The sequence below is a fragment of the Drosophila tropicalis genome, unplaced genomic scaffold, assembly GCF_018151085.1.
Source record: "Drosophila tropicalis isolate 14030-0801.00 unplaced genomic scaffold, ASM1815108v1 contig_593, whole genome shotgun sequence".
Classification (NCBI taxonomy): Eukaryota; Metazoa; Arthropoda; class Insecta; order Diptera; family Drosophilidae; genus Drosophila; species Drosophila tropicalis.
In genome coordinates, this window is record NW_027173070.1 from 2,083,926 (window position 1) to 2,096,861 (window position 12,936).

Below are 12,936 nucleotides of genomic sequence, written 5' to 3' on the forward strand. Positions count from 1 at the left end.
TCTAATGAAAAACTTGGATACCCTTATCTTTTTTTTGCTCCCTATCGAGCGGGCAGATCAATTGGTAGGTTTCCAATAAAAACCTAACCACAATTTTTAGATACATTTTCCAATGAAACCTAAAAATCTTTTAAAAGTTTCAATTTGTAATATTCAAAAAACAAAAAGGACAAAAAAAAAAAAAACACAAAATGCATTGATTTGGATGGAGTACCATGTGGCTCAGTGGTGGGACGAGGAGGAGCTTGTCTGAGTTGGCAAAGTGAAAGTTCAATTTTGCTCGCAGTAAAAGTTTACTTTTTTAGCCCCTCAGAATGAATATAAATTTTTATTTTTGTTAGAAGTTTATGTATACACATACATATGTATGTACATACATACGTGCATACGTATGTATGTATATATGTATGTATTATTTTTCCAAAAACAAATATCAAAGAAAAGATTTATAACTGTACATCTTTCTGATCAGAAAAGGTTTCCTTCCATTTCTACATACAAAAATAGATAAAAACCAACGAACAGAGCATGAAAAGATAATTCGCCAAAGTCCCGAAGGCTCGCGAAGCGCAATCGATTAACCTTTTTACACATAGACGAGCCGAGCGTTTGTCAAAGCTTGCAAAAACGTTAAAAGATCACCTACACATACGGACACACACAGATACACAAAGATTCTTCAAGCCGAAGCTGCCCGTCCTTTATCTTCAGTTATCTTGTCCCGCTCGACGCGTTCATTTGCTCCGTTTCGAATTTAATTAATTATTTTTTAGTGCGTTTAAAAGTGTTTAATATGGCCAACAAAGTAGATCAGCTTAAAGTGTAAATGGTTCCCTTTCGTTTGGTATTATTTTCATTAAAATCCGTTGGCTCTTTGTTTCGATATAGTTGAAAAGAAAAAGAGTGAAAATATCGTGTCGGTGTGTGAAAATTGATCAATGTGTGGGAGCATTTTCTTCGTTTTTGTTTAGTGAGCGTTAAAATGGGTGTTTTTTTTTGTTTATGTGTGTGCAAAAGTGAGTGAATGTTCTTTGACATTATAAGTGAACTGAAAGATGAGTTAAATTTATAGAAAAATTGTAATTAAATGTGGAAAATGTATGTATGTATGTGGTAAGTGGCTCTGAAAAAAATACAAATAATAAATATGCAAGTCAGTTTTTTTTCTTAGTTAAAGAAGTTTTCCCTGTATTTCACAATTCCTAGCTAACGGTAATAAAGCCTCTCTTTCTTTTTTCTCTCCGCTTGCACATACTTCAACCAAATGTTCCTATCTCTTTCACACCACTTGGACTAGAACTTTAGATATTTGCAGTCCATCTCGCTTGCGCCAATGATCAGCAGACTGCTTGGCAGCAGCTTTATTTGCTACGGCAACGACAGCTAGGAATTCTCTCTCACTGATTTTGGCGCTCTCATTCAATGCGTTCTCTTCGAAAACAGCCGTTAGATTAGGTGGTTGTTGTTGTTGTTTCTTTGGCTTCGTTTTACATTATCGAAGACTTCAAATATTTATGGGATTGTAAAAGGATAACAAACGTAAATTTATTTATAATTAATTAAAAATAAATGTTTGATTAATAAATCTTCATATTATCAATGAATACGGTTTATGGAACAGTCTAAAAGTCAATCATAATATATATGTATGTATATACTTTTGTGTTACATACAGTACTACATAAGTAGAGCAAATTTGGGTTTATTTAGTTTATGTAGAATGATCCTATCACAAAGAGTTAAACCATCCCGGCTCATACATACGTCATTTTGTTTGTTAGCTTTCTCCATATAGAGGGAATATTATGACTGTAAATCTCCGTATCTCTCTTTTTTTCTCCACTGATACTTAAGATAAGCAAAACATCAAGATGCAATTTCTGTGGAATCTCGAAAAGCCAGGATTGAATATTAGATATAACGGCTTGGGACACTTTTGTTTAGCTTTTTATTTTGGCTTAGGATAAATCATTATACCCTTGCAAAAAGGGTATATTAATTTTGGTCAGAAGTGTGCAACGCATAGAAGGAAGCATGTAAAAAATTTGCAAGGGTATACAAACTTCGGCGCGGTCGAAGTTAGGCCCGGCCCTCTGGTTATGATTGTTTTTGGTGCAATCGTAGAGATTCAAATCACTTTGTGAGAGTTTTGGATAGAGGATTCCGGGGCACAGTATTCACTCAAAGACCATCAAAACTTGATGTTTGGTGATAAAGTGCGCACTTTGTTGTATGGAACCAATCAGAGACTTCAGGTAAGACTGCTTTTGTGTTGCCATTTCCTTCTTCTCACTTGCAACCCAATGATGGTAAATGGTAATCAAGGTTCGGATTTTGTAAAATTATTTTATTTAGTTATTTACTTATTGTTAGTAGGTTTATAATTTAGTATTAAACGATTATCTTATCCGAATTGACCGCCAGCATACGATGAGGCAGATGCCTGCGCCTGGGAACCGCTATATCCAAAACTTGGATATCCACCGCCAAAGTATCCCCCGGGATAACCACCATATCCACCGGGATAGCCACCGTATCCTCCAGGATAACCTCCGTAGCCTCCATAGCCTCCATAACCGAACTGAGGAGCCGGCACTGCCTCCAAGAGGCTACTGAATACAGCAATTAATACAATAAACAAAATAACAGCACGCATTTTGCTTTAATAATTTAGATAGATCTTCACAAGTCGAATTCAGATTGTATACAAAACTCTCTTCGGTCATTTCAAAGGCTTTTTTATAGGAAATCTTTGTCAGGCAAAGTTGACAATCTTGTATCGATTCTCTCTAATTAATTCCCCAAATGAATGTGTGAGCAAAAAATAAACAAATGAAAGCTAAAACCCGTAAACAAAACAAAGTAGGCCCCCTCATCGAACAGGTTTAGCCCCTTTTTTGTGTGGGTTATTTGACCTTTTCGGGGATCGGGTTGCTCTCACGCGCTTTTGATTTAAACTTTAGACGCGAAGTTTGGGTTTTGGGGAATCACTCAGCCTGCGGGTTTTTGGTGCTCCATTCTGCAATTGGCACATTAGCATATAATAAAAAGAAATTTGTGTTTATTTTTTATTTCTGTTATTAAGTATATCAATATTTTATTTGTTTTGGTTTTGTTTATACCAGCCATTTGCTTAGTCATACTATAAATAAATTTATGCTAATAATATGCGATCACTAATGCGATTTCTTTGGTTGTTTTTTTTTTTTTTGCCATTTTATCTATATGTTAGCCATTATGTTAGACATGTGGCAAATTATTGATTACAACAAATCGCCTGAATAGGAGGTGGAGGAATTTTTAATCAGGTTTTTTTTGTTACATATTAACATTTGTTTTTTATATAGTTTTATGTCATATTCTGAACTTTGAGCGATGTAATAATTTTATGTAAGTTTCCACAGTTTAAGTTTAAATAGATTTAAAAACTAAGCAAACTTGTTGTTAGTCGATTTACTTAAAAAAATTTGGCTTCTTAGTTCTGAGACTAAATAAAGGGGTACTTGTATCGCTATTTCATAAAGGTTGAACACTGCAATCGATTTACTTAAACAACTTTTTAAAGTGAATCGACCGATTAGAGCTTGAGATTTCGCTCTACCAAATCTATTTTCGGGAAAAATCGATTAGGTTTTCGACGTAGTTCTATACTTACCGTGTATATAAAACTGCTAATGCATTACCATTATTGATCAACATTTAGTATCTTTGTTATGATTTATCAATCGTTGAATCCCTTGGACATTGTGAATGATGGTTAAAATGAGGTTCTATTGGTTTGGATTTTTAAATGGCTTTGCTATCCTCTAATGCCTTAATAGACTTGTAACTCCTTTCTGTGTGTGAAGCAAATTTTACGAAAAATTCCACCCACTCCTTCCCTTCCGTCAAGTTCTCTATAATTAGGTGATAATTTTTGCCTCTGTTAAAAAGCAATTACTTATATGTGAGCCGGAATGACGGGAATGGGGAGGGAGAAAGGAGAACCACATATGATACGAGGGCGCTTTGGGACTCTTGAAATGGGGGGAAATCGTGTCAGATGAAAGGCACAGTGAGTTATGATCTCTTGACAGATTCTTAAGTTCCATGCCGACAATTTGTGATGACTGCATCCTTGTCAAAATGTGTCCACATTGTGATGGATACATTAAACGGAAGAGTAAAAGCGAAATTTATTTATTTGCAACGTAAAAATAGAATTATTGCCAGCGCTGCCAATACAATTAAAATAAAAATATTTCCATTTACCATTGGCCCAGAGCTGCCTCTTTTATTAGCATCGAGGCGATCCTCTAAATTTGCATAGTATAAGGCTGCAAATGTATTTTCTTCTCTCTTTATTGGACTACAATGTGAGATGAGATCTTCGGCCATGTGCAGGGTATATCTCAGACAAGCCAAATGACTATAGCCCATCTTTATAATCCTTGAAGTGCCATCTTTATTAATACACTTGAACACGGACATTGTTAATACTCGCAATGTATCACATTGAGCAACTTCTTCACTTCGGAAAACCAGAAGCAAATGACTGGGTTCACTTTCCATCTGGAAGACACTATATGGTTCACCTTCTATTGCCAATTTGCCACCATATTTTATCATTATGTGTTCAGGATAACTATCCGAACATATTGATTTCCAAGTGCTGGTTAACAGTATTTGACAATGTTCGTTGATTTGGCTTAAAGATGAAGAGAATGCCATGGAAATTTCCGATTAATTAGGAATAAATTTTGCTTTGTGTTTCTTTTAGTTTACTTTAATTTTTTAGATGAAAAGAAAATCAAAGTTTTATACTTTTTAATAATAAACATAATTCAAAATGTTGCAATCGGCAATAGCAAAGGACAAAGTTTATTAAGACAAAAATTGAAAACATTTATCCAACCCTTCCAGAAGAAATCCTCAGTTGGTCGACAGTCGAGTCTGTCGTTTGAACTGGGATCCTCGTTGTTTAATTGCCTAAATGACTTGCCTAGTTAGACAACTCATCTACCGAGGACTGCCAAAAGGAAACAAGTTTTTAAGTCTTTGCCAGCAATATTTTCTTTATGGCCAAGTACTATTTGGACTAGGGTCTTTCTTGTCCCATAATCTTAACATTCAGATCCATGCAAATGTCTAGATCAACCTTCAAGGATGCTAAGGCTAACTCTGTACATTAGTGGACATCCCATACAAATGGCATTCTTATATTTTTATCCCTTTTGCCCACTTAGTTGAGCTATGTGTAAGTGCTTTGTTTGTTCTGGCATTTCCTTTTTGCCGTTTGATTTGACAGGACCTGCTCTCCCTCTCTCTGTGTCCATAAATTGTGTATTTCCTTTATGCAAACTTCTGCAACATGTAGCCTGTCAGCAAATGTCGTCCTTCTCTGTAACAATTTGCCGCATCGCAACAAAAAAAAAAAAAAAAAACTGAAAATAAATAAAACAACCAACAGAGAACAAAACGCATATTTTTCCGCCTCTCCAACTCAACTCAACTTAACGTTGTGTGTTGCCTTTCAAACATTATTGCAATTTTGTAAATATTGTAAAAATGTTTTACTCACATGCACACACACACACACACAGATGGAGGGTAACACACATTGCTCTCTTTATGCAAATTAGTTGCAAAAACCGCCTCACATTCCAAATGTTAATTTACATTTTTTTTCTTCTTACTATTTTTCCTTTGTTTTTTGCTGCTGTCATGTTGGTTGAAAAAGGAATTTTTATTTGCATTTTCAATTTTTACATACTTGTTAACCTTTTGTCTAGGATATGTATTCTCTCATACGTCTCGTCTCGTCCTCTGTCCATATTCCATTTCCTAGCTTTCGGATCTCGGAGCAGGGGCGCATCTGGGATGGCAAACTAAAGGGTTGTCCTCATCTGGAAAGCCTGAATCTCGAGTCATTGGATATATATTTCTCCAAAGAACAGAATAAGACGAAATATCATTTTGATATTACCATTTTGTTCTTAATATTTTAGTACGATTTTAGGTCGATCGTGGAAGATTTTCTGCTCTTCCAGTTAACACGATTTCGTTCAACACCCAAAAGATATCCTTTATTAGATGGATTCCAAGGTTGCTGCATTAAACTTAAAGTTAGCTGTCTTTCATTCTTCTTCATGATATCCTTATAAAAAACTTACTAACTATAAGAGTGTTGCATTTCCTTATAAAGTCTATGAAGTATAAAATCAAGAATGTTCTTTTCTTACAAAAGTATAATTGTTTACTGTTACAGGACTAGTTATCCCGACATTTCCTCAATACCAAAGTCGTCGGAGTAAAGTTTATTGCAAGTTCCTCTAAATTTCATACGGAAGGGAAAGTGTTCACTCTAAATGTGCCTAAAACCTGTATAACCACCCACTTATGGGCTAATGTATTCGGTAAGTGGATAAATGATACATAAACAAACGGTATATAAATAAAGAGTTCCTCTAAAGTCTTTACTACTAGTTTCCACTTCAGACTCTTTGAATGTGATTAAACCCCAAATAGACCCCCCCCTTTTAAATGGGCCACTGTTCTCGGTAACTAGATAGATGCCTTTTAGGTACACACATAAGTATAGTAAAAGAATGTGTTTTTTTTTATTGCTTCTTAAGGGGTTTTTCAGACTTTGGTTGAAATATGTAAAGTTTTTCTGTTTTTCCTTTATGTGAGTGATATCCTTAAGCAAAGGGTGTGTGTGGGTGTGTGTGTATTGGAAATGAGTGCAAAGATACAAAATCATTTGTAGTTTTCAAATTGCGTTGGCAAAAACCATTTTGGCCACACAATCTTAATGTACTTTGATTGCGGCTGCGCCTTTGCCCAACGTTTTGTGGCTTTTTAGTCAAAAGTTTTTGCTTTGTATGTGTTTCTCTTTATTCCTATCTCTCTCTGTGTTGGTTTGTTTGTTTATTTGTCTTGGGCTTTAATTAAGTTTCATTATACAAATTAACACATGCGGGTGTCCTCCACCCTCTCCCTCACACACTTGTCCCTGCCACATGCCCTTACCCTAGGCATGTTTAATTAAATAATTCATTCATATGTTTGTATAATTGACAATGAGTAAATAATTTGAAAAGTCATGTCAAAATCTTGAATATTCTTCTTTCCTGTGTGTGTGTTAAATATTAAACTAATTTATTTAAATTTAATTTAATTTGTCATATAAATATTAGTCAGGTATTAAAAAATTAAGAGAAATGTGTTTTTTCTTTAGCTAATTGAAGTAACCTCTTCTGGGGGTGGGGCCCATTAATAGATTATCATCATAGTCACCATCAGATTGATGGATAGGCATTCTTGGCCGCATAGTTGGCCGCCGCAGCCACACAATAGTTGGAGGCACCAAAGAATGAGCAGACACTGTTGCCACTTGCCCCCGCCGTTGGATTTGCCCCAAAGCTGCCGTAGCAATTCGTATAATTCTGACATGACCGCAACTCTAGAGGACCAAAATTCAATGCATACGCCGCCGCTGCTGCTGCTGCCCCAGAGGGCGGGGCATGGGCGGTGGGATGTGTCAGATTTGGATATTTATGCATATTGCCAGTGGAAGCCGTTGAAATGGGTGCTGGAACCAATTGGGATCCCGCATGGTCCATCAATGGACGAGAGCCGCTCACACTGCGCTCATTGCGGCGAAATTTCGCACGACGATTTTGAAACCAAACCTGTATAAATTAGAGAGATAGATTTAGTAGGATATTCAGATTGCAAAAACAGTCTGATTTACCAAAAATTTTGTAAATTCAGGCATGTGCTGGCTATCTCAATTAATTAGCATTAAGTTTAGGTTTGGCTATGCAATTTGAAGAGTTAAATAAAGCTTAAAGTCGCAGCCGAATCCGGAATGAAACTTAATGTAACTTTCCTCTTAAAGTATATTTCGTGGATTTGTTATTTCAAAATGTTTTGCTTCTAGAATTATTTTTAATGCGAAGTACATTTTAAAATATTTTTCTATGAATCGAAAAGTGGGATTTCGTGGACTGCTTATTGCATAATTTTAGGAGCAAAGTTTTCCCATTTAACAGTCCCAGATCCGCCATTGTTAAAGAAGTCAAGTATTTTTATTTTTTAGGGTTTAACTAATGATTTTAGATGGGAAAAGTCAACTAATTTAGATAATAAAGTTAAGTTATAGAGAATTTAGAATTCTTATCTTTGCCTTAAAACTAAAATCATTTCTCCCAGAGGCACATCGCTCAAATTTTAATAGTTTCTTCGTAAATATTACCTGAACTCTCGCCTCACTGAGATGCACTTTGGTGGCCAGTTCTTCACGTACAAAGGCATCTGGATAATGGGTTCTTTCGAATACTTTCTCCAGGGCTGTCAACTGGGCTGAGCTGAATGTAGTGCGATTGCGTCGTGGCTTTCTTGAGTGTCCCGTTGAGAGATTGTTGGGGTAATCTGTGGCTCCTCCAATGCCGCTACCAACGCCTGTAATAGACAGAAGAAGACCATTAAAGAAAGTATTTTTGACTTTTAGTTGGAATTTTTCGCTGGTAATGCAAAATCTGATGGCCTCGTAAATAATCGATAAGTGCCCCGGATTTCAATTAATTTTTCGTTACTTTTATGGTCGGTGAGATAACAAAAAGACAGAGACAGGGATAGAGCGAGAGCGACATAAAATTTTGCATTCCATTTGATCCTGCCTGGGGTTTGCCTTTGTCTTGTAGTCACTGTAGGAAGGTCATAAACAAATGGCATGGAGTCATAAAATATCTTTTGACGACATTCGATGGCAGCTGCCGCTGCGACATTCAAAAACATACAATAACCAAAATACCTCAACAACAAATTTACGATCTATTAATTAAAGAGTGAAATTTCTCTTGACATTAAGCGGTCATAAGAGCGTTTCAAATTTTCACTAATTGGTTTTTTTTTTTCGGAAAAATCATTCAACATTTGTATTTAAATACATATATATGTATGTATATAGCAAAAGTTTCGGATTTTGTTAATTCCCATTAAATACGTAGCGGTAAAATTGTGTTTTATCCCAATTAAAGATTTTAAAAATGAATAAAATTATATTTCAAATATTTTTAGAGAGCCAAAAGACGAAACAAACATTAACTGAAAAACTTTGTGATATTCTGAGGAAAAAACATCTATGGAGTTTAAATGGGATAATTCTTTAATCATTTTTGAATAATTCATCTGTTTCTAGAATCTTTAAAGTGATATTTAATATTTTTAATACATATTTTAAATTCGATGACTTATATTACTATTTGGATTTAATAAATCTGCAAACTAGATAAAGTGAAACATAAAAATAAAGATCAGGAATTTTCAAAGTGATACGTCTATTACAGTTCGTATCGACTTAATAGTTTTTGTTGAAAAAAGTTCGAAACTTTGATATCGAATTCGAGAACACAATATAGGGAACACTCATATTGTCCTTCATAATATTCGAGCTTCAGTTGGTTAGATAGTTTTTAAAATAACGGTTCCCAAGTCATCAGCTTGAAGGTTGAACTAAATCCAGTCGATTGGCTAACTATTTCCGATTTACTGGCAAGTGTTTGTTAGATTTTCTTTATTTTTGAAATTTGTATATTCCGATGGCTTTACTGGAACTTCGTTTTAGCTTCAGGGTGGCCTTGCCCCTCACATTTGTGGAGCCCGTGTACATTGCTGTGACAAATCTCTTTCCCCAGGCCATTTGTCTCAATTTGTCAGCTGGAGCTGTCCGCAAAGTTTTCAGTTGGAAATTGTGCATCGTCGATCAACACGTCGGAGTTTTTGTAGAATTCCGAAAAACAAAAGAAACAACTGCACCAACTCCACCTCCTGGAAAAAAATTCAACTGCAACTGCAACTGGGTTGTCTCTGGGGAACGAATGGGTGGCTAGATGGATGGATGGTTGGTTGCTTCGATGATAAAAAACGAAAAGATCTTTAATTTGGATTGCCAACGAGTAGCGATAAAAAAAAAGAAAGAAAAACAGTTGCAACCGAAAGGGAAACCTCAATCAGATTTGTGCAACGAGTGTGGGGGGAGTGAGAGAGAGAGAGAGAGAGATAGGATGAGATGATGGGGAATGGAAATGGAGATGGGCATATGTTGTTCTTCTTGTTGTTGTTGTTACCATCCAATGGAGCGACGAAAATAAACACACGCCCAAGCCCAAGCCCATTTAGTAGACACGAGGGAGATACCAGGTCGGTCGGTCGGTCTGTCTGTCGGTCGGTCCATGTCTGGTACTGGTTACACTGCCGTTTTATATGCACCACTTGAAAAATATAGTCACTGGTTTCTCTAGATGGGATCTGCTTCAAAGGCATGCGGCCACTGAGGGAATATCATGTCAGCTTTGATTACGTTTTGTCATGTTGACAATGTTGAAGTGTTGTCGGCTCAGTAGAGGGCTACAAAAATTGAATGAAATAAAAAAGGAGCAGTAGCAGCAGCCAAGAAAAACCACGGAAAGAAAAACTTGGACGAAAACTGTGAAAACGATTTAAATCGAGAGACTTTTCTTGAAAAAAACTGAATACTTGCCTTGAATTTTCACATGGCAAATTATGCAGAGTTGACAACCGAAGCTATATGCATTTTATATGATGGTCAGGAGAGGGAGGGAAGAGGAGAGGAATGAAAATGGAGCTTCGCTTAACCACAAACCGCAAATAGCAAAAATGCATGATGATGACACTGTGCGAGGTGGAGGAGGAGAAGAAGGTGGCCCAGGAGCAGCAATTGGCGGCGGTGGCGCAACGAATGTCGCCCACATCTGGCACCTAAATGTCATATATGTATATATACATACATATATCCTATCCACACAACTATACAATTTTATATATTCAGTATATACATTTATATACTTGCCGATGCAATTTTGTGCGAATAATTTCATAAATTCTCTCAGCTCATTTCGAATGAATTTATCATTTATGAATTAAGCTAAAGCCATCCGCAAAATATCACAAATTCTCAAACTAAATATGAGTGATATGTGTGTGTGTGTGTATTTGTATTGGAGTATATATATGTAGTTGAATAATTCCTATCGAAATTATGCATTTTGTTATGCATATGTATAAGTGGCACACTTAAAGCCAAGTGATGATGAATTTGGTGGCAATGTCAGAGAACTAAAACTTGACAAGACTAAACTGATTTAAAATTTTTAACCATTGTTCTTGTTTTTTTAGGTGGTTAAAGCTTACCAAACTAAAGTCGATCCTTCTATTCGTTGTAGAAAAGTAAAACTTCTGAATAATCCATTTAAAATAAATAGAAAGTGATAGTTAAATTTTCATAAAAACAAGGTTATTGCCTCTAAACTATTTTAAAGGTTAAATCGTGTCACAGAGCCTTGGCGATTAATTTGTTCAGAAGAGTTGGATCTCTATATCGTTTGTAATATATTCGTGGGTTTTTCAGTCATTTTTTTAAGTATTACTTTGTAAAGTCAATGAAGCTAATACTTTAAGAAATAAATTATCTTTTGTGAAAATTCTTGTGTCAATTATAAAAGTTTTAGCAAATTTACACTTATTTAAAATATTACAAACAAGGATTTTATGTAGTCAAAACGGAATAAAGGTTTTGCGATCTATGGTTTCTCTATGTTATAGTCGTCCGATTCAACGCTTAAATAGTGTCATTGCTGATTTAGCTTCGCACTTTGATCAAGAATATACATTTTCATATATGAATATTTGTTACTTTTCAGTATTTGAGATTGTGAATTGTCTTAATATGACCCAATCTAATTAAGGATATTACTTGGTTATCAAAATATTTAGGATTGTATTTACGTCGTGTGAAATTTTGAAAATTATATCTTAGAAACAATAATTGTACCTTTGTTTTAATTAATAACTAAAATACTAATGAAATGCTAAAACATCCCCGGAAGAAGGAACCTTCACTGATTCTGCAAAACTTACCATAGTTATTATTTAATTCCATGGACATTTTGCCTTTGCCATAAGCATCATGTTTCAGTTCAATGAGATTATCGACCGAGAATCGATGCATTTTGTCCAAATCTCTGATCTTGTCACAGCGAGTTTTTAGATAAGAGTCAGAAGGATGTTGTTGTTGTTGTTGTTGATGTTTGTCTTCACTATCGATGATCAATTGATGTGCCACGGATGCTGGATATGTGGCTAAGGCTTCTGGGTCTAAATGGGAACCCGTCGTCGGAGGCGGCACCGTCGGTGGTGGTGGAGGCAAATGGGCCGTCGGGGGATAATAGAAATTCGCAGGATTACCGACGGGTGAAAGCGAATGCTGATAGTTCAACATGATCGATAATTTATTTAATTAAAATTCACTAGAATTTGTTTTTGCCAAGGTTAAAACGCTCTCGTTAATTGTCACTAGATTTAAGATACAATTCAATTCAATTCATTTGTCACTTCAAATTGTTGAATGATTGAATTAAATTCTTTTCATTTTCACTTTCGCCTTCGCTGTTTCGCTCGCTCTTCTTTCAATCTCTTTCGTTGAACTGATCCTGTGTGAACTTGGGTAATTGTAATTGGATTAGCACACAACACATAAACGAGTTAATTACGATAATTGTTGCGACGATACTAAACCGTGCCAAAGTCGTGTGCCCACTGAAATTAGTCTCAAATCGAAAAAAAGAAAAGAAAAAGTCTCCCTCTCAGTTTGGACGACTCTCAGCAGCAGAGGCAGAGGCAACAGAAGCAAAAGATCTTTGCTCTCGTATCAGCTAATAATAGAATCAAAAGATCTTCCCATTGGTTGGATCGTTTTTCCGACATTTTGTGATGGGGGCGTTACCCATCACAGCACAGAGAACAAGGAACATCAACGAATTACTTATGAAATACGAGGTGAAAAGTAGCAACAAGTTTTAAGCATTTAACTAGGCAATAAATATACCAATTAGCTACTGTCAACACACACTAAAAACAAAAGTACTACCAAAA

General features: G+C 35.7%; 2 protein-coding genes across 2 annotated transcripts; both read right to left on the reverse strand.

Moving 5' to 3' along the window:
- Positions 1-2,404: 2,404 nt before the first annotated feature.
- Positions 2,405-2,656, reverse strand: LOC137577870 (protein suex-1). Its single transcript, XM_068291435.1, has one exon. It carries the CDS (start codon positions 2,654-2,656, stop codon positions 2,405-2,407), a length of 252 nt encoding a protein of 83 aa, XP_068147536.1.
- Positions 2,657-7,213: 4,557 nt separating this feature from the next.
- On the reverse strand, positions 7,214-12,283 carry LOC137577717 (paired mesoderm homeobox protein 2A). The gene is made up of 4 exons (XM_068291264.1): positions 12,210-12,283; positions 11,923-12,101; positions 8,240-8,445; positions 7,214-7,673 (listed from the first exon to the last, which is right to left on the reverse strand). Exons 1-4 carry the CDS (start codon positions 12,281-12,283, stop codon positions 7,281-7,283), a joined length of 852 nt encoding a protein of 283 aa, XP_068147365.1. The 3' UTR covers positions 7,214-7,280.
- Positions 12,284-12,936: the final 653 nt, after the last annotated feature.